The sequence below is a fragment of the Ovis canadensis genome, chromosome 9 (genome assembly GCF_042477335.2).
Source record: "Ovis canadensis isolate MfBH-ARS-UI-01 breed Bighorn chromosome 9, ARS-UI_OviCan_v2, whole genome shotgun sequence".
Lineage (NCBI taxonomy): Eukaryota > Metazoa > Chordata > Mammalia > Artiodactyla > Bovidae > Ovis > Ovis canadensis.
In genome coordinates, this window is record NC_091253.1 from 31,148,480 (window position 1) to 31,167,745 (window position 19,266).

Below are 19,266 nucleotides of genomic sequence, written 5' to 3' on the forward strand. Positions count from 1 at the left end.
GTCCGGGCTCCACGTGCTGGTTGTGTGGATGCCTTCTGCTGCTCACAGACCATCGCTGGCTCCCCATTGCCTTCATCCCAAAGTCTGCATTCCTAAAGACTTCCATCACTGGGCCCCCGCCTACCACAGCCACTCCTAAGGGTACCCCGTTTTCCAGAACTGTGCCCCCCATCACCACCAACTCACTGTTTGGAAGCCACTTGGTTTCCGCCACTTCTCCGATCACCTCCATCAGCCCCAGGGCCCCTGCTGTGTTCAAGGTCCAGCTCCATGCCCACCTCATCCACAGAAGCTGTGTCCCTCCTCCCTTCGGTTGTTACCAACCTGCCACTTCCAAATCCCTGGGGACCTTGGGATTCCCTCCTTCGTGATGCTGGCCCCTCATGGGCTGCTGCCCAGGCGGGTTTCACTATCTACCAGTGAAGAGAGGTGGTGGTGCTCAGTGAGGTGTTACAGGTGTCCTCACGTGCCCAGGTGAGAAGCCAGGAGGGTGGCATTGAAGAGCTCCTCCATGGTCATGTGACCGTAGGTCTGCCCTGTACCAAGGAGGTGATGATAATACTACCTTCCGCAGACAACTTGTGACTGTCTCGCTCACACCCAGGCTGGTCCCTAAGAAGCCACATGTCTTTGAAGGGTATCCACCCTGGAGAGCCTCTAGGTGCCTTGCCAGGTGTCCAGCAAAGAAAGCGTCAGATATTGACACAGCTGGGTGGGTGGGTTGCGTGAATAGACGGGGAGATAGGATGAAGGTCACTCCCCGTGGCCACCAGATCTGGTTAGGGATGTTCTATGAGCCTTGTTGTTGTTCAGTCGCTCAGTCGTGTCCGACTCTTTGTGACCCCATGGACTGCAGCACACCAGGCTTCCCTGTCCTTCCCCATCTCCAGAGCTTGCCCAAACTCCTGCCCATTGAGTCAGTGACGCCATCCAGCCATCTCATCCTCTGTCACCCCTTCTCCTCCTGCCTTCAATCTTTGCCAGCATGGGGTCTCTTCCAATGAGTCCGCTTTTTTGCATCAGGTGGCAAAAGTACTGGACCGTCAGCTTCAGCACCAGTCCTTCCAATGAGTATTCAGGGTTGATTTCCTTTAGGATGGACTGGTTTGATTTCCTTCAGTCTAAGGGACTGAGTCTTCTCTAACACCACAGCTCAAAAGCCTTGGTTCGCAAGAAAAACAATGAGGATTCTGTCTGATACCTGGATATTTAAGTCCAGCAGAAGTCAGAGAGTTGACGAGTGGGAGACAGCCGGTGAATCGTTCACAGACAGGGCCTCGGGAGTGGGTGGGGTCAAATCCCAGGCACCACCCAGAGCAGTCAAGGGTTAAAGGGGCCTGGGCCTGTGACTCACCTGTTATCCAGCAGGAGGCAGCGTTGGGAAGAAGCTGGTGGGTGTTACCCCGGGAGCCTGGAGGCAGGGCTTGTTAGGGTGCCCCCTGGTGGAACCTGGAATCTGGTGAGCCTGGAGCCTGCATGGCACCCACAGGGACGCCCACCCCAGTGCTGTCCCTGCCCAAGGCTGTCTCATTGGCCGGAGGACAGGGAGGCTTCTTGATGGGTGAGTCCCGGGCAACGTTGGGAGCAGCGTTGGGAGGATTCCAGAAAGAGCCTGAGCCAACTTCCTGAAAAGCCCTCCGAGCTGCCACGGCTGTTCTTGAAGCAGCTGTTTCTCTGGGGAGAGACAGGGTAGGGGCGGGGCTCCAGGGGGGCGGGGCTTCCTGCGGACCACACCTCCAGGGGATGATCTTTGCAGGACGTACAGGGTCCATTCAGAGTGGGCCATCCAGGGCAGGTGAATGCCAGCGTGATTCTCAAGGGCGTGGTGTGGCCCCTGGGGATGAAAACCCATGGGGTGTTTCTCATCCTGGGGCTGAAGAGGACTGAGACCCACAAACAGAGCCATCGCATGAAGAGGGCCATTGACAGGAGCCAGAGGCCGCCAGGTCTTGGCTACCCCACGGGGGTCGGGAGGGGCCAGAGCCGTAAGCGTCTGGCCTCAGCCCCCATCCTCCTTTCAGTCTCCTGTCTGTGCCCGCACGGCCCAGAGCCAACCAGCATGGGAACTCACGGGGGAGGCCCCAGGGCAGCCCTGGGCACAGAGCAGAGTGCCAGGAGTGGAGGAAAGGAAAGCCAAGGTGCCCAGCTCACCACCCGAGCCCCCGGGAGGCCGGGCCACACAGCTTCGACCCTTCCAGAAACCTAGGGCCGGCCGGGCAGGGGCGGTGCTGCACGTGGGAGGTGCCCTGCGGCGCCCCAACCCAGAAGACTTTGGCAAGTCGGGACCCTCCAGAGCCTGACCTCCCCTCTGCTGCAAAGCCTGCTGAGACTTCCCCTGGCCCCTGGTATGTGGCTCCAGCCCTTGCCTGACCCACCCCCACCCCTACCCCATCTTGCATCTTCCTCTCTGGGTTTCTGCTCAGCTTGACTGTCTCTCTCAGTTCCTGCCAACCCACCTGCTTTCCTGACAGGCCTTTGCACCTGCAGCTTCCTTTGCCCGGAGGCCCCTGTCCTCTCTGCCCAGTTACTGGCCCATCCTGTGGTCCTCTGGCCGTTACCACTTTCTTAGGGGACCCCCGACTCATCCCCAGCTCTCTCTTCGATCACACGAAGCAAAGGGTAACAGATGGTTCTCCAGAGGAAAAAATCCAATACAATAGATGTGTGTGTATATTGAGAGATTAAATTTTAGGAATTGGCTCATGCCATGTGAGTGGGCAGTGGCGGGGGGCATGGGGTTCCCTGGTGGCTCAGTGGTAAAGAACCTGCCTGCCAAAGCAGGAGATGCGGGTTTGATCCATGGGTTGGGAAGATCCACTGGAGAGGGAAGTAGCAACCCACTCCAGTATTCTTGCTGGGAAATCCCATGGACAGTGGTGCCTGGCAGGTTATAATCCGTGGGGTCGCAAAGAGTCAGACGTGACTTAGCGACTGGAAAACAACAACAACACGCAACGCGGGGCTGGCAGATTCAAAATCTGGTGGCAGACCTACAGCCTGGAGACTCAGGCAGGAGTTGATGATGTAGTTGTGGTCAATGTTGCAGCCGTAAGTGTGAACTCTATATGGCCAGCTGGCAGGCGGGCAAGTCAGGCAGGATTTCTGTGTTACTTATCGTCACAGCCTGTTTGCCTCTCCCTGAGGCCATCTCTCAGGCCTCACCTCACTCAAGCTGGGCGGCTCTTGATGATGTGTTCTGGAGCGATCTGGGTCTGGCTGCAGCCAAATGCTGGTCCTTCTTGAGCCAGGGGAGAGAGAGGCATACACAGAGCTAGTCCAGGTCCAGGCTGGGCCACACAAGCCTGGCTGCCAACTTTGTGTGTGACTCAGAGGGTGGGGCTGGCCGGGAGATGCTGACCAGGGAGGAAGCAAAAGCTGGGAGAGGCGAGGTCACATCTGCCCTCTGCCAGGCCCCGAACTGGCTGCACGCAGATCCTCATGTCACCGCTGTGGCGTGGTCACTGTCGGTCTCCCTCAACTCCGACGTCACAGGGGACTCAGGGCGGGGCCCCCACCTGCTGCACTCCCCCTCTCCCAGTACCCCAGCTCCTTAGGATTCTGTCTCTTGACAGCTGCGGGCCTCTGTTCCCACCTCTGACAGATGGAGCTGGCACCCAGCCCTAGAGCCGTGACTGTCCAGTACTGTGGGTAAACAGGGTCTGCAAAGGGACAGCCTCCATAAGCATCTGTCCCCTGATGATGGATTAATCAGTGCCTAATGCGGCCCCCTCAGCCCCTACTGGCTCCTTTCCCTGTCCATCCCAGCCCATGACGCCCTCCACCCTCCTGCCCCCGGCAGGTGTGGAAACAGCCACGCCAGGGCAGCTGCGTGAACAGAGCGGGTTCCTTCTAAGGACCCAGGCAGTCTTAGAGTCAGGCGCCTGCTCCCCTCTCGGCTCTGGACTTTGCCGTGTGTCGTCGGATGCGTCGCTTCCCCTTTCTAAGCTCAGTCTCCACGTCTGTTCAGTGAAGTGGGCAGAAAGGAGAGGGCCGGGTGCGAGTGTTAGATGGCACTCCTTGCGGGAAACCAGAAGCCACTGGAGTATGTCAGAAGTCAAGCCCAGCATTCAAGGAGTGCTCACTGTGTGCTGGGCGCAGACCCCTGAGCTCTGCCTGCACTGATTGGAGCCTTTCTCAGCCCAGCCCCATGAGGCGTGTGTGAAGTGTAAAGCGAAATGAAAGTTGCTCAGTCGCATCCGACTGTGACCCCGTGGTCACATGGACCCTGTAACCCGCCAGGCTCCTCTGTCCATGGGATTCCCCAGGCCAGAATACTGGAGTGGATAGCCTTTCCCTTTTCCAAGGGATCTTCTTAACCCAGGGATCCAACCCAGGTCTCCCACATTGCAGGCGGACTCTACCAGCTGAGCCACAAGGGAAGCCCATGAGGTGGGCACCGCCTTATCCCAGGTGATGATGAAACTTCACTGAGGCAGAAGCTTCAGAAGGATTTGGTTCAGAGGATCTGGGGCTTAGACAGTCGTTGGAAAGGTGATGGGAGCCGTGCCCTCAGGTATATCAGTCCTGATGCTGAAGGCTGGAGCCCAGAGGCCAGGAAGCCACAAGAAGCCATCACAGGGATTCCCTGGTGGTCCTGTGGTTAAGAATCCACCTGCCAGTGAAGGGAATACGGGTTCGGTCCCTGCTCCAGGAGGATCCCACATATCGAGGGGCAGCTAAGCCCACGCACCAGAACTCCTGAGCCCGCTCCCTAGAGCCCCTGCTCTGCAACAAGAGAAGCCACACAAGGGGAAATGTGTGCACCATGACAAAACGTAACCCCTGCTCGCCACAACTAGAGAAAGCCGGAGCACAGCAATGAAGACCCAGCATGGCCAAAAATCAGATAAAATTTTAAAAGTAACTCTCAAAAAAAAAAAAAAAAGATGCCAGCTCAGAGTGTGGAGATGCCCTGCAAACTGGAAGGTGGAGGGAGACAGAGAGGTTGGTCCACAGAGCAGCTTCCGCCCCCACAGGAAGGAGGACAAGCCTACCTCCATGCTGATTATCCATTATTGCAGAGCCCCCTGGTCAGGGGAAGCTGGGAAGTGTCATCTCTAACCTTCCAGCCCTACGATGCAGAGGAGAGAGCAGAGACAGAATCCCCAGCCCAGAAGATGCTAGCCGGCAGGGACCGTGCAAGCAGGAAGAATCAGGATACCCTAAAAGCCCTCGCGTTGCACACAGGTTAACGCTCCAACAGTTGACCCTTTGAAGAGAGAAGGGCCCCGTGAATGACCACAGATGCCCATTACACTCTCGCCCATGCATCGCTCTGGGACCCTCCTCCCTGCAGATCCTCAGAGGTCCTGGCCAGCAGAGCAGGAAGAAGTGAAGGGCTGGTTGTCCCATCCCTCAACGCATGGAAGCAGCTAATGAAGCGAGTCGGAATCATCATTTTCCTCATTCCCCTAGTTTGTCCTTTCATGCCTGATTTCACTCAGTCTTTTCAATAACCCTGCCAGTAAGGCAAGCCAGGGAATCTGTTGGACTTTTTACAAATGAGGAACCTGAAACTCAGGGAGGGAAGAGAACTGCTCTGTGCCCTCAAACCAAGCTGCTCGCTTCTGTGCAAATCCTTTTATCCCACAGCAGCCCTGTCTTCGGGCGTTACAAGTCTCGCTGTGGGCTTCCCCGGTAGCTCAGGGGTAAAGAATCTGCCTGCAGTGCAGGAGATGCGGGTTCGATCCCTGTGTGAGGAAATTGCCCTGGAGGAGGACATGGCAGCCCACTCCAGTATTCTTGCCTAGAGAATTCCATGGACTGAGGAGCCTGGCGGGCTACAGCCCATGGGGTCACAAAGAGTCAGACATAACTGAAATCAGTGAGCACGTACACAGTCCCACTTTGTGGATTCAGAAACCAAGTGTCAGAGAGCTGCAGTGCCTTACCCCTGAGAACAGAATTAACTGGGAATAGGAAGAGTTAGGATTTGAACCCAAGTATGTCTGGGCCATTTTTTTATTCCAACAACCCACTGGCTGTGATCCACTGGCACAGAACCAGAACAGATGGATTCCAAGTGTCCAGTGACCAGTGGCTCCAGAAGACAAGCAGAGAGAAGCAGCTCAGTGTTGAGCAGTCTCAAGAGGTGAGGAGTGACAAATAGTAATAATGAAACGAAATGAAAATGGGGTACAGGACTCCCAGGTCAGCTGAAATGAAGAGGCCAAGAAGCAAAGCAACAGAAACCTCAGGAAGAGTGCCATTATTCTGGACCTTTTTTATTCCTTTTGAGGCATTTGGCAGAATTTAAGTTGCATGGGACCAGAGCCTAAGGAAACAAGCTGAACACAGCAGCTGAGAGATTGAAAAGCTAGACTGAGCTTTTGACAGTCTCACAGTATAGGGGAGACAGAAACTGGAAATGAGAGAGTGCATGGAGGAGGCATGCCTCCAAACTCATAGCCCTCCCAGCTTTCCTTTAAGAAGGACTATGCCCTGGGCTTCCTTGTGGCTCAGTGCAGGAGACTCTGGTTGCATCCCTGGTCCTGGAAGATCCCACAGGCTGTAGAGCAACTAAGCCCCTGTGTTCAGTCACTCAGCCATGTCTGACTCTTCATGATCCCGTAGACTTAGCCCACCAGACTCCTCTGTCCATGGAATTTTTCAGGCATGGATCCTGGAGTAGGTTTCCATTTCCTACACCAGGGGATCTTCCCAACCCAGGGGTTGAACCTGGGTCTCCTGCACTGGCAGACGGATTCTTTACCACTAAGCCACCAATAAAGTGGCTCAATAGTCCACTAAAGGTGGAAGCAATTCAAATATCCACGCATGGTAGTCAGTAGCTAAGTTGTGTCTGACTTTGGGACCCTGTGGACTGTAGCCCACTAGGCTCCTCTGTCCTTAGGGATTTCCCAGGCGAGAATACTGATGTGGGTTGCCGTTTCCTTCTCCGTGGGAGAAGCCCCCGTGCCACAGCTACTGAGCCTGTGCCCTGGAGCCTGGGAGCTGCAACACTGAAGCCCACAGCAGGAGTGGCCGCTGCAGTGAGAAGGCCGTGCAGCACAGACAGAGAGTAGCACCCGCTCGCCACAGCTAGAGAAAGAGAGAGAGTGAAGTCGCTCAGTCGTGTCTCTCTTTGCGACCTCATGGACTGTAGCCCACCAGGCTCCTCCGTCCATGGGATTTTCCAGGCAAGAGTACTGGAGTGGGTTGCCATTGCCTTCTCCAGGGGATCTTCCTGACCCAGGGATCAAACCCAGGTCTCCCGAACTGCAGGCAGACTCACCGTCTGAGCCGCCAGGGGAGCCCACAGCTAGAGAAGAGCCTATCAAAACAAAGCATAGACCTAGCATAGCCAAAAATAAAGGAATAAGATACTTTTCTTTAAAGAAGAAAGGCTATTCCTTATAAGTAAGGGCAAGCCAAAAAACTAGTCGTCATGAAGACTGTGCGGCCTGGTTGTCTGGTCACCAGCTGGGACAGGGGGCGTGTGTCTGTGCTCTGCCCGCCTCCAGGGGCAAACAGACTCCTTCCTGTCTAAGGCCCGCCTTGTCCTCAGCTGCTACACTTCCGGCCTGCGCTCTGTCCACTGTTAACCAGGCATGCTGGGAGACAGAACCAAATGACCAAAGAGAGAGAAGGAGAGAAAACAGACAACAGAAAAAGCCCCTCATCTCCTCCAGATGTCACCAGGGCAAGGCATGGTTTTAAAATAACCGTGATGGATCATTGCAGGCAGACAGGCGACAAGGTGCAGATTTTCACCTGAAGACTGGAACTTATTTAAAATATTGCTCAGGTGGCAATTCTAAAACTGAAAAAACTACAGTAACTGAAATAAATGTAGTATATAATTTAAACGGAGTGGACACAGCGGAAGAGAGGATGGACAAGGTAGTATCCATCTCAGGAAGTCAGAAACACGACAGATTTGAAACCCACAGAAATGACAAGAAAAGAAATGAGGGCCATGAGGGCAGGTCCCGATGAAGTAGAACAGTTAGCTGTGTTTAGGAGGACAGCCCAGCAGGAGGTAGGAGCCTGGAGCAAAGTGCCGGCTTTGCTGGCATCTCGCTGTATGACCTTGGACGAGTCACATGCCTTCTCTGAACCTCGGTTTCTCATTTCAGGGAAACATGTCTGATGTTGTGTCTAAGTTGTGTCTGACTTCGGGATCCTGTGGCTCCTTTGGCTTATTTCACCCAGTTGACTTGAGAATCCCATGGAGGACACTCCTTATCAGAAGTGTGAATATTACCAGAAACCTAGTGTTCACTTGGTCACTTCACCAGCCAACATAGGGCAGGAGGCTATGCAGAGAGCTAGTATGACATCGCAGCCTTGTGAGAGCTGCCGTGTAGTTTGTACTTAGTCACTCACTTGAGTCTGACTCTTTGTGACCCCATGGACTGAAGCCCACCAGACTCCTTGGCTCATGGGATTCTCCAGACAAGAATACTGGAGTGGGTTGCCATGCCCTCCTCCAGGGGATCTTCCCAAGCGGGAAGTTTAGCAGGCATTAACCAAACATTCACAAACCCAATCTATCCATTCATTTGGTTTGCCAAGTAATGGAAGCAGTTCTTCTCTTAGTGGCTGGTAATCACCACTATCTCCCTATTGTTGGGGGTAAAGGAGGGGAGGGTAGCTTCATTAGGGACCCTCCTTCAGGGAATCCTTTCTGAGTTCTTGAAGGGGCACTGACTTGTGTCAACTTTGAGGGGTGACCCTGTAGGACCGTGACACACACCTCCTCTGTGCATCCCCCAGTGAAGTTCATCAGTCATGTCCAACTCTTCGCGACCTTATAGACTGTAGCCCACCAGGCTCCTCTGTCCTTGGGATTCTCTAGCCAAGAATACTGGAGAGGGTTGCATTTCCTTCTCCAGGGGATTTTCCCAACCCGGGGATCAACTCTGGGCCTCCCGCATGGCAGGCAGACACTTTACCCTCTGAGCCACCGTTCCAAATTATCCATCTTTTTCTGTGCACCTCCTCCGTGCGTCCCCTAGAACTCCTGTCCGTGGCTGAGACATGACTGCGTCTCTGCAGACAGCACTGGGAGCTGGGTCCGCCTCCCCTTCCTTCTCCTTGTCCTTGTTAGGGGAGGCGTAGCCAGCCTTCCTTGCTGTGCACTTGGCTCTGGGAGATCTTTGGCCCTTGGCGCCTTGGCCTCGGTCCCATCTCAGGGGCTCTGGCTGGCGTTCCCCGTGTGTTGCAGGCTGCCTCACTTAATAGAGAACAGACAGTCACGCATTCTTTGTTTCTTCCCTGGGGCAGGGGAGAAGGTGGAGGGGAGGAGGGCGGGGGGAGGGCTGTTCCTACTTTTCCACGGCAGTTTTGTTCCAGGGCTTTTGAGGGTACCAGCCTGGAAGGGTCTGCTGGTAGGTGGGTTTAGAACCAGCACCCTGGCCTCGGAGATGCAGCTACCAGGATGTACCAGATGAATGGATGGGAGGAGGGTGTCACGGTCCCCCCTGCCTCTGCAGCTGGGCCTTGCCCTCTGTCCCAACGCTCACTGCCCCCTCCCTCCAGCATCAGGGTAGAATGTTAATACCTCTCGTGGAGCTGGGACATTGTAAGGGACCTAGCTTCTCATTCACAGTTGTATTTGATCAACATGGTTCAGTAATTATCTGTTTCAGTGAACTGATGCCCTTGGCATAAGGATACAGAGTTCATAAGAGCATCATGGGCTCTGCTCATTACAAGGACAAATGTAATGAGACCTTGTGAGTCAGACCCTCCAGTGAGTCTCCATGTTGCTCAGAGACACTCAGTCTTGATCCTGGCTTCTGAATCTCGCTCACCCTCTTCCCCACCCACATGCATGCCCCTCTTGGATCCCAGGACACCAGCATCCTCTCTCTCAAAGGTGCTGGGGCCTTGCAGGTACCTGGGAAGTTCCCACTTTAGAATCTTTCATGATGGATCCCTGCCACCCAGCCCAAAGCCTGGCACAGCACAGTGCCCTGGCAAATACGCATTGAGTGAATCAGTTGGATAGATCGCACCTTGGTTGATAGCCTCAAGAAGTGGGCAGAATCTGTGTTGTCAGCTCCGTTTTCCAGTTGAAGGGGTGGTTGAGAGAGGGTCGGGCGCTTGTTCACGGTCACACAGCGAATGGGGTTGAGCAGCCTGGTGAGAATCGCAGTCTTCCGACTCAGCCTGTGCTTTTTGGGCCAGCTCTCTCCTCTGACTCAGTGGCTCTTTCCCTTCATCTACGTCTGCGTCCCTTTACACCCTGTGGGTTCCCGATGTCGGGGCCAGGACAATGAGTGGGACTGAGTGTCCATCCTCACGATCGCCCAGCTCAGGGAGGAGACAGACAAGCACACAGCACAGGCAGAGAGGAGCCGGGATGCAGCACAGGAGAGGCCCCCGCTCGGGCCAGGCGTGGGCAGACCTCCCTCCCAGAGTCAAGGGAGCCGAGCAGGGTGGGGTGGATTTTCTGGATGGTGGGGACAGCCAGGCTGGGTGCCGAGGCCAGAACAACTGTGACCTGTGGATCAGTCATGTTGCTTCAAGTTACAAGCAGTCTGCTTTACACAATAAAGGGGATTTATTCTCCGATGTCACTGAAAAGTCAAGGCCCAGGGAGGGTGGCAGCCATGATCAAGTAGGGACTTAACACCGATCGCCTTTTCCAGTGAGGGAGCTAAGTGTCTGGTACAACTCCAGACCTCACATCCAAGCAGCAAACTGGCCAAAGCCGAAGAACGTCTCTTTCCCCCCTCCTCTGCAAAAGTCAGGAATTTCGCTCCAGATGAATTAGGCTGAGTGCCCATCCCTAGACCAATTACTGCAATAGGAGGGGTGGGAACCCTCTGCCTGCCAAGTTAAATCAGAGCCCGCCCTTGAGGATAAGCAGGTTAATCTGACTCAGATGACAGAGCTGGTTGCTGGACGGAGGAGCAGGGGATGGCTGGAAGGGACGGCTTTGCACACCACTAGGTTCTCCATACAAGTCACGCTGTGATGACAGGTACAAAGTGGAGCAGAAGGCAAATGGGGAGACCTTGCCCCCTGGGCTGAGGGCTCGAGGAAGCAGTAGAAACAACACGTCTTGTCCCCTCGCTATCTCCAGGACAGCGCTGTGGATTTAATCTGATTTTTGAACTGCCCCAGATTCTTTCTACCAGAAAGTAATCAATCTTCCTTTCACTGTCACTTCCCTGGGGGTGTGGGGTCGGGGGTGGGGGGCGGAAATCCAGCTGGTTGACAGCCTACACGTTGGGATGGCGAAGGTAATTGATCAGATGGATAGAGACAGGGGCATATGCTCAGCAAGGACCAAGGGGAGTCAGGTTCAAGTGCAGAGGTGTGACCACAGCTGTGCTGTGCAGGAGCCCAAAAGCCAGGGAGGTGTGGGGACTTGTGTTATGAGTCTCTAAGGCGTCCCGGTGTGCTTTCTCTGAATAAATGGCTCCCAGCTTTCTCTGTATCCCTCCAAGTATGGTCATCTGGGGCCCAATTAACGGACAGGGTGTCCATCCAAGGCACACTCCTGCCCTGTTCTTGGTACCCCAGCCCCTCCAGGTGCATGGACTCAGAAGGTCTGGGATCCAGACTCGGATCTCACTTCTTCCTCTCCCCATGACCTTGGGCAAAGCCACTTAATCTCTTTGAATCTCAGTTTCTTCTTTGGATAACTTGGGAGACCCCTATCTGGGTGACAACATACTTTGTTAGTTGAGGAATTAGATATGCATAAATGCACCATCCTCTCTGGCTCTTAGTGGCTCATCCAAGAATATCCATTCATACACAGAAAATGGCAAAGGAAAGTGTGTGTGTGTGTGTGTGTGTGTGCAGTCATGTCTGACTCTTTGTGACCCTGTGGACTGTAGCCTGCCAGGCTGCTCTTGTCCATGGAATTTTCCAGGCAAGAATACTGGAGTCGGTTGCCATTTCCTTCTCCAGAGGATCTTCCCGACCCAGGGATCGAGCCTGAATCTCTTGTGTCTTATCTTCATGGCCCATCCCATAAGTGGAGGTATTATTGTCCCATTTTACAGAAGGGAAAACTGAGGGTCAGGAAGGTTGAATAAATTGTCCCAAACCATTCAGCTGGTAAACCAGTACTTGAACCTGGGCCAGGTAGAAGTCTGGGCTACCCTCTAAGAGTAGCATTTTGGTTGTTGTTGAACTTCAGAATCCAAGAGGGAGTGAAGGAGAGAGAAAGTAGCTTGTGCTCAGCAAGCTCTGTGTGCCCAGCAAGCTCTGTGTGCCCAGCACCGTACATGCATTATTAACTCATTTCACAAACTTTGGTTGAGTGCTTCAATGTACTGGGTTCTGGCTGCAGGGAAGATGTGGGGGGACACCTTCCGTGTCTCTTGGCAACCTTGCACAATAGGCATTAACATCCCACTGTACACATGGACGCACTGAAGCTCAAAAGGTTAAAAAATTGTCACCTGCCATATCGGTGGTGTCGCAACAGAGCAGAAATGGAGGAAGTGGAGAGAGAAAAGAAGGGACTAGGCATTCATCCTGTTTTCTTCCTCTTTCTCTGTGTAGATGACAGACAGCCCCCAGTGCCTTCATCAAGCCAGCTGCTTCCCCACCACATCTCTGGTGACAGCATGGGCAAGACCCAGTTCTAATTAAGGATTGTCACGCACCATCCTTTCCAGAGGGCGGTGGCAGAAACAGCTTCCCTCTGTCCCACCCCGCGGCCTTTCCTGCGACGTCTTCACCTCCGAGGGACCCTGGACTGTCACAAGGATTAATTATCCCGCCACCCCCTTGGATGGGAAAGGAAATCACGGTTATTAAGTTTTGATTAAAGCTTCATCAAGAGACGTTATCGGCTGTTTGAAGATTGCTGATGAAACAGGCCACTTTATTTCTTGAAAAAACAAATTGCACGCCAGCAGAGCCAACCCACCACGAGTGGTCCACTTAGCCTCTGAGTATTGCGGGTGATGTCCGGCACAGCCTGGTGGCCCTCAGCCTGCAGACGTGGCCGTCGGGAGGCTCTAAATCTCCCTGGCCGTCCCTGTCTTGTCCTGCCCTGCGACTGAGCCTCCATCTCTGGGCTCTTTCTTGGGAGTTCTTCCCCAGTTAGGCCTGGTCTCCTCCAGCCCATCCCTGCCCCGCCCCCTCAGGAAGGCAGAAAAGGCGACCATGAGGAAAAGAACTCTCAAGGTGCTCACGCTCCTCCTCCTGTTCATCTTCCTCACCTCCTTCTTCCTGAGCTATTCTCACACCATGCTGGCCACCACCTGGTTCCCCAAGCAGATGGTCCACGAGCTCTCGGAGAACTTCAAGAAGCTCATGTATTCCAACAGGCCCTGTACCTGTGCTCGCTGCATCGGGCAACGCAGGGTCTCCTCCTGGTTCGACGAGCGGTTCAACCGGTCCATGCAGCCCCTGCTGACGGCCAAGAACGCGCTCCTGGAGGAAGACACCTACAACTGGTGGCTGGTGAGAACCGGGGCTGTGGGTGGGTCTCGTGGGAGGCGGGGTGGAGGCTCCTGACGGCCATACGCTCAGTCCCTGGCGTGCACTTGGGGCCCTGCCAAGCGCTTGGTGAGATTCGGAATATTAGTCATTCATTCATTCAGCATCTATGCATTGAGAATCCACTCTATGTAAATCAGAGCCGAGGGTTCTGTATGCGTTTCCGGTGTCTGCCGGAAACCGGTGACGTAGAAGGTGGCTTGAAGCTATAGACGTGCGTTCCATCTTGTTTCTGGAGGCAGAGTCTGAGATCAAGGTTGAGATCAGCAGGGTTGGTTCTTCTAGAGGCTCTCAGACACTCCATCTCACACCTCTCTCCCTGCTTCTGAGGGTCGCTGGTCGCTGCAAATTCCTTGGCTTGTACACACATCCCTCCGGTCTCTGCCTCCGTCTTCACACAGACCCCTTCTCTGTGTCTTAAGCACCTGTCTTCCTTCTTCTGTAAGAACACCTGTCACTGAGCTTAGGGCCTACTCTGTATTCAAGAGGACCTCATCTCGAATTCCAAACTACATCTGCAAAGATTGTTTTTCCAAATAAAGTCCCATTTACAGGTTCCAGGGGTCAGGACTTGGACATATCTGTTTAGAGGCCACTATTTAACTATTACTGAGAAGCAAAAAAGACAGAATCCTCCTCTCATGCAGTTATATTCTGGCAGAGAGAGATGATAACAAACAAACAAGATAGGCTCAGATAGAAGTGCTCGGAGGAGGAACAAAGGGGTTTGTGATAGGGAGGAGCTTGGGGCAGAAGCCTCTACAAATGGGGTCAATGGGAAGGTCTCTGAGGAGCCAGGACTTGAGTGGAGACTAAAGGCAGAGAGGAAACAGGCTGTGGAAGGATCAGGAGAAAGTGCGGTAGGTCACAGGGACAGCAGGTGCAAGAGCCCTGGGGCCGCATCAGCTTGGTGTCTTGGGGGGTGGGGGAGGTGAGTAGAGGAGCTATGTGTGGCCGTGAGCGGGGGGGTGCTGCCTCTAGAGGAGGTCTGGGAGCAGGCAAGACCCAAAGCGAAGAGGGTGGCATTTGTGTCTAAGTGCAGCAGAAAACTTCAAGAGTTTTAATCAGGAGAGGTCCATGGTCTGACCTAGTTGTTTGAAAAGTCACTCTGGTTGTCAAATGCAAAATGGATTGAAGGAGAGTGAAAAGTACCCAGTCATTCAAGATGTATTGAGCATCTAGTAGATGCCAATATATTTAGATGGAAAAAAGAGCTTTCCCTTTCTAGGGATGGTGGGAGAGAAGGGAAAATGGACAGTCACAAGACTGAGTGATGGGTGGTAGGCACCCAGGGTCCCTGACTTTTGCTCTTAATTTCCTATATTATATCAAGAATGATTCTGAGGAACTTCATCTTGCTGAGTTTCAGATTGAAGTCGTAATAGTCTCCTCACTATGTTTCGCTATAACACTGCAAACATTAGGTTTTAACATTTTTAGTTATTTGCGCTGCTTTAATGGGCAAGGGGTAATGACTTCGCATTTTTTTCAGCATGTACGAAGGCTGAATATTTTCTCACATGGCTGTTTAACATCTTATCCATTTTATTTTAATCCCTACCCCAGTGCTTGTCTGCAGTCCTTCTTTGCTGGAGTTTAGCCTCTGGTAGCCACTTGGTAGGGACTTTGCAGGGGAGGAGGAGAAGCGAGAAGAGGCCTCACCAATAGAAATCAACAGAAAGGAGCAGGCCTTTCGAGCTTCTGGGCTCCTTGACAACACACAGACCACATGTTTTGAATAGAGTCTGGACACCACATCTGACAAGCACTTCTGTCCCTCCAGGCAGAGACACAGAATACTGGAATCAAAACCATCCTGAGAGCTCCCGGGAGGCACCATAGCACTGCCTAAATGCCCCCAGGCATCCAGGACTAATCCAGATCTAGGATGCTGAACACAGAGCCCGGCCTGGCAGAAAATGCCCTGCAGGCTGGGGTCTGGCAGGGGGCCACCCACGGAAGGTGCTGGACGCGTCAGTCAGAGGGGCTGGGCCTAGACTGCTCCTCCCCTCTGGTCTGCTGCCTCTTCTCCTGTCTCCAGGTCGAGGTGAAGGACTTGACTGAGGTCACCGGGCAGTCAGTACAAAGCCAGGCCTGGGGCTGTGCCGTCTGCCCCCAGGCACCGTTGTTTTCTGCCTTCTTGCCCACTGCAGCCTCTCCAGACCCACATGGGAGCGAGGGCAGGGAGGCTGGACCAGGGATGGAGGCTTTAGGGGCTGGAAGCTGACAGCCCAGGTGCCTTGGGGATCACAAAATCCCCCACGTCCTTCATATCAAGGTCACGCTGGCTGTCTCAGTTTCTGCCTCCAGGCTCTGCCCTAGGACACGAGCCCTACCAGCAGCTGGCAGGCCCTGGTTGAGCCCTGACTGCAGACGGGGAAATACACTACAGTCCTTGGAAACTAGTCAGGAGAAGGGGAGGAGGCGACTTTGAACCTCTGCCCCACTCTCTCCTGTGTGCTTGTCAGCAGCCCTCTGGGACTTTGCATTGTCATTTCCAGAAGACAGAGAAATCAGGAGGTCCTTTCCCAGGGAGGACGGATGCAGCAGGGTGTGACTGGCCTCAGCTCCCCAGGCCAGTGAGGGGACGCTTTAGGGTGCTCATCCCCAGAAACACAGCTAGATCCCCCGCTGCCCCCAGTTCTACCCGCTCTGCCCTCCCCCACTGGCCTGAATCTTTCCATCTCTGGACCTCAGTTTTCTCTCCTGCCAATGAAGGTCGGGAACAGAGCCAAGATTCCTGGAGTGTGAGCTGGGGCCCGGGGGTGTGATTCCTGGTGATACAGGGGCAGGGCCTTTAAGAGCATCGCATCAGGCATGGGTTGGAGGAAGTCATCCCTGCTTTAATTCTCTTTCCATCTTTGAAGTTGCAAGGGTTACATGTGCCTCCTTGTTTCGTGATGCAGCCTTTTAACACCTGCCCGTCTCAGTTCTATTAATAGTGAAGACAGGGCGGCTTGCCTGGGCAAGCAACAGGATGGAGCTGGAAGTGAATAAGGTGATTTTGTTTTCATCATATTGGATAATTACTTTTTTACTTCTGCCAAGTAACTCTTGGCTTTCACGTGTGGCAGAGATATGAGATTGCCTTTTAAAATAAACTTACTCTTTAAAAGCAGTCAATCCTAAAGGAAATCAACCCTGATCATTCCTTAGAAGGACCGATGCTGAAACTCCAATACTTTGGCCATCTGATGAGAAGAGCCAACTCATTGAAAAAGACCCTGATGCTGGGAAAGATTGAGGGCAGGAGGAGGAGAAGGGAGCAATAGAGGACAAGATGGTTGGATGGCATCACTGACTGCATAGACATGAGTTTGAGCAGGCTCTGGGAGATGGTGAAGGACAGGGAAGCCTGGCATGCTGCAGTCCTTGGGGTCACATGACTGAGTGACTGAACAACAGCTTTTTAAAATGAATCAAGGAGTGAGTCACTAATAGGTGAATGGGACAACGAAAGGCTGTCCTCCCAACACGGGTGCCAGCTCTGAGCCTTCAAACTCTGGGTCCCTTGAGACAAAGCAGGCATGTGTGTCACGTAGGAGGCGCTCAGTAACTAACTACTGAGCGCTGGATTAAAGAATGCCACATGGCTCCTTAACCCAGCATGCAGCGTCATGCTCCCCAAGGACTCTCTCTGGTCTTGGGTGCATCCTCATGATGTCCGGGCCCTTCCTGATGGGGAGCTTGGCTGTGGTCTTCAATCCCAGGGGTTGTCAGAGTGTGGTCCCCACTTCACAAGCAGCAGCATCGCCTGAGAGCCTGTAAGAAGTGCCGAATCTGGTGCCCAGATCTTGCATGTTAGCGAGATCCCCAGGTGACCGTGTATTCAGGAGCCTGGAGCTGCCCCAGGAGGTCCTATAGGAGCAAGTGTTTGATCTGGATGTGCTTTTTGTCTTCTTGTGATAGAATAGACATCACATGGGCTCTCCAGATGGGCAGTGGTAAAGAATCCACCTGCCAATGGAGGAGACTCAAGAGACTTGGCTTTGATCCCTGGGTCGGGAAGATCCCCTGGAAGAGGGCATGGCAACCCACTCCAGTATTCTTGCCTGGAGAATCCCATGGACAGAGGTGCCTGGTGGGCTGCTGTCCGTGGGATCACAAAGAGTCGGACACAACTGAGTGACTAAACCATCACCACGTACACACCGTGTTTATCATCCTAACTCTTTATAAGTGTGCAATTCAGTGACAGTAAATGCATCCATGATGTTGGGTGACCATCACCACTACCCACACCTGGCACTTTCATCACCCCAGCGAAACCCCATACCGCCCCTCTCATCCCCCAGGCAACCGCCATTCTACTTTCTGTCTTGATGAATCTGGTGACTTCATCTCCTGTAAGTGGAATCATACAAATATGTCCTTCTGTGTCTGGCAAGTAAATCAGTGAAATAACACTTAGCATGTGTGCTTGAAAATTCACCCCTTGGTACTGGATATTGAAATGTCCTTTTTCTTTCTTTTTTCTCTTTAATGACTGAGTGATGTCCCATTGCATGGATGCTCCACATTTCATTTATTCATTCGTTGTCAGTGGACCCTGGGGTTGTCTCCACCTTCTGTCTATTGTGAGCAATGCCGCTCTGAACACAAGTGACCTCGTTCAGGACCCCGATTTCAGGTTTCTTTCTCCTTTTCTTGGTCGCGGCTTGTGGGACCTTAAATTCCCTGACCAGGGATTGCACCTGGACCCTCAGCAGTGCAAGCGCCGAGTCCGTACCACTGAATCACCAGGGAGGCCCCTGATCAGCTCTTTTTAATACTTGGCGAGGGAATCGCGGAGAAACTGCCAAGCGGTTTGCCACTGCGGCTACACTATTTTACGCTCCCCCCAGCAAGCCCGAGGGCTCCGGATCCTCCAGGTCCTCACCAGCATTTGCTAGTTTCCCTTTTTCTTTTCATGATTACCATCCTGTGTGATGTTCACAGTAGGCCAGTGCCCGTGGTCCTGACGTCATTGCGCACGGCTCCGCACGCATGTGCCGTGTCTTAGGCTAGAGGAGATGCCAGGTGGCCTTACCCACAGCACCCTCCGGGTCTCCCGCTGTGCCTCCTGTTGTGGATGCTGGCTCCTCCCGTCCCAGGTGGTGACCAGGTGCCCGGGGACCTCCCCACACCATCCCCCGGTCCCTGATTTCCTAGACAGTGGCCAGAGCAACAGCTAACCTCACCTTTCTCTCCAGCAACCCCTCCCCTGTCTTTGAGGCTGGTGAGACAGGTGGGACTCACCCCACAGCCACCTCCCCCAACCCAGCCCCAGGGACTGGGCTTTCCATAGGTCGAGGTTCCAGGGCTCTGAGACAGGGGTGGTGTTGGGGGAGAGACATTAAGGTGGGCTTATAAAAGCCTGGCTTCAGATTCCCCTTTGGATTCGGGACACGTGCTCAGCGGACTCAGACCCTCCTTCCTTGTGCTGAATTGACAGCACTGTGACCTGGTGATGCGGGAGATGCGATGCTTCTTAGGAGACCGCTCCAGGTTTCACTCTGATGGGGGAGTGGTCTGTGTCAGCGTGTGGTCACCGTGCAGTGTGGCCAGGCTCCCCAAGAGGTGGTGGGCGGACGTGGGTGGGCAGAGGGGGCCTCAAGACAGGTACCCACTCGCCCCACGTTCATCCCTGAGAGCCCAGCCCCCAGTGCTAGTGCTCAGCTGTGTCCGACCCCGTGGGCTGTAGCCCGCCAGGCTCCTCTGTCTGTGGGATTCTCCCGGCAAGAAGGCTGGAGTGGGTTGCCATTTCCTCCTGCAGGGGATCTTCCTGGGTCAGGGATCTAATCCATGTATCCTGCATTGGCAGGCAGATTATTAAAAGTCAGGGAAACTCCTTAACCCTGGGCCAACCAG

The 19,266-nt window shown here is 53.8% G+C and overlaps 1 protein-coding gene across 12 annotated transcripts in view; it reads left to right on the forward strand.

The window, feature by feature from the left end:
* Window positions 1-19,266, forward strand: part of ST3GAL1 (ST3 beta-galactoside alpha-2,3-sialyltransferase 1) — a 92,709-nt gene that overhangs the window by 61,069 nt on the left and 12,374 nt on the right. For 6 of the 12 annotated variants that reach the window (XM_069599820.1, XM_069599823.1, XM_069599825.1 and 3 more), the window contains one exon: window positions 12,472-13,380. In XM_069599820.1, coding sequence (XP_069455921.1) covers window positions 13,081-13,380 — 300 coding nt within the window. In that variant the 5' untranslated portion in view covers window positions 12,472-13,080. Of the gene's footprint in view, window positions 1-12,471; window positions 13,381-19,266 lie in introns of those variants that run through there. The other 6 variants (XR_011258959.1, XR_011258962.1, XR_011258957.1 and 3 more) reach the window with 2 other exon arrangements.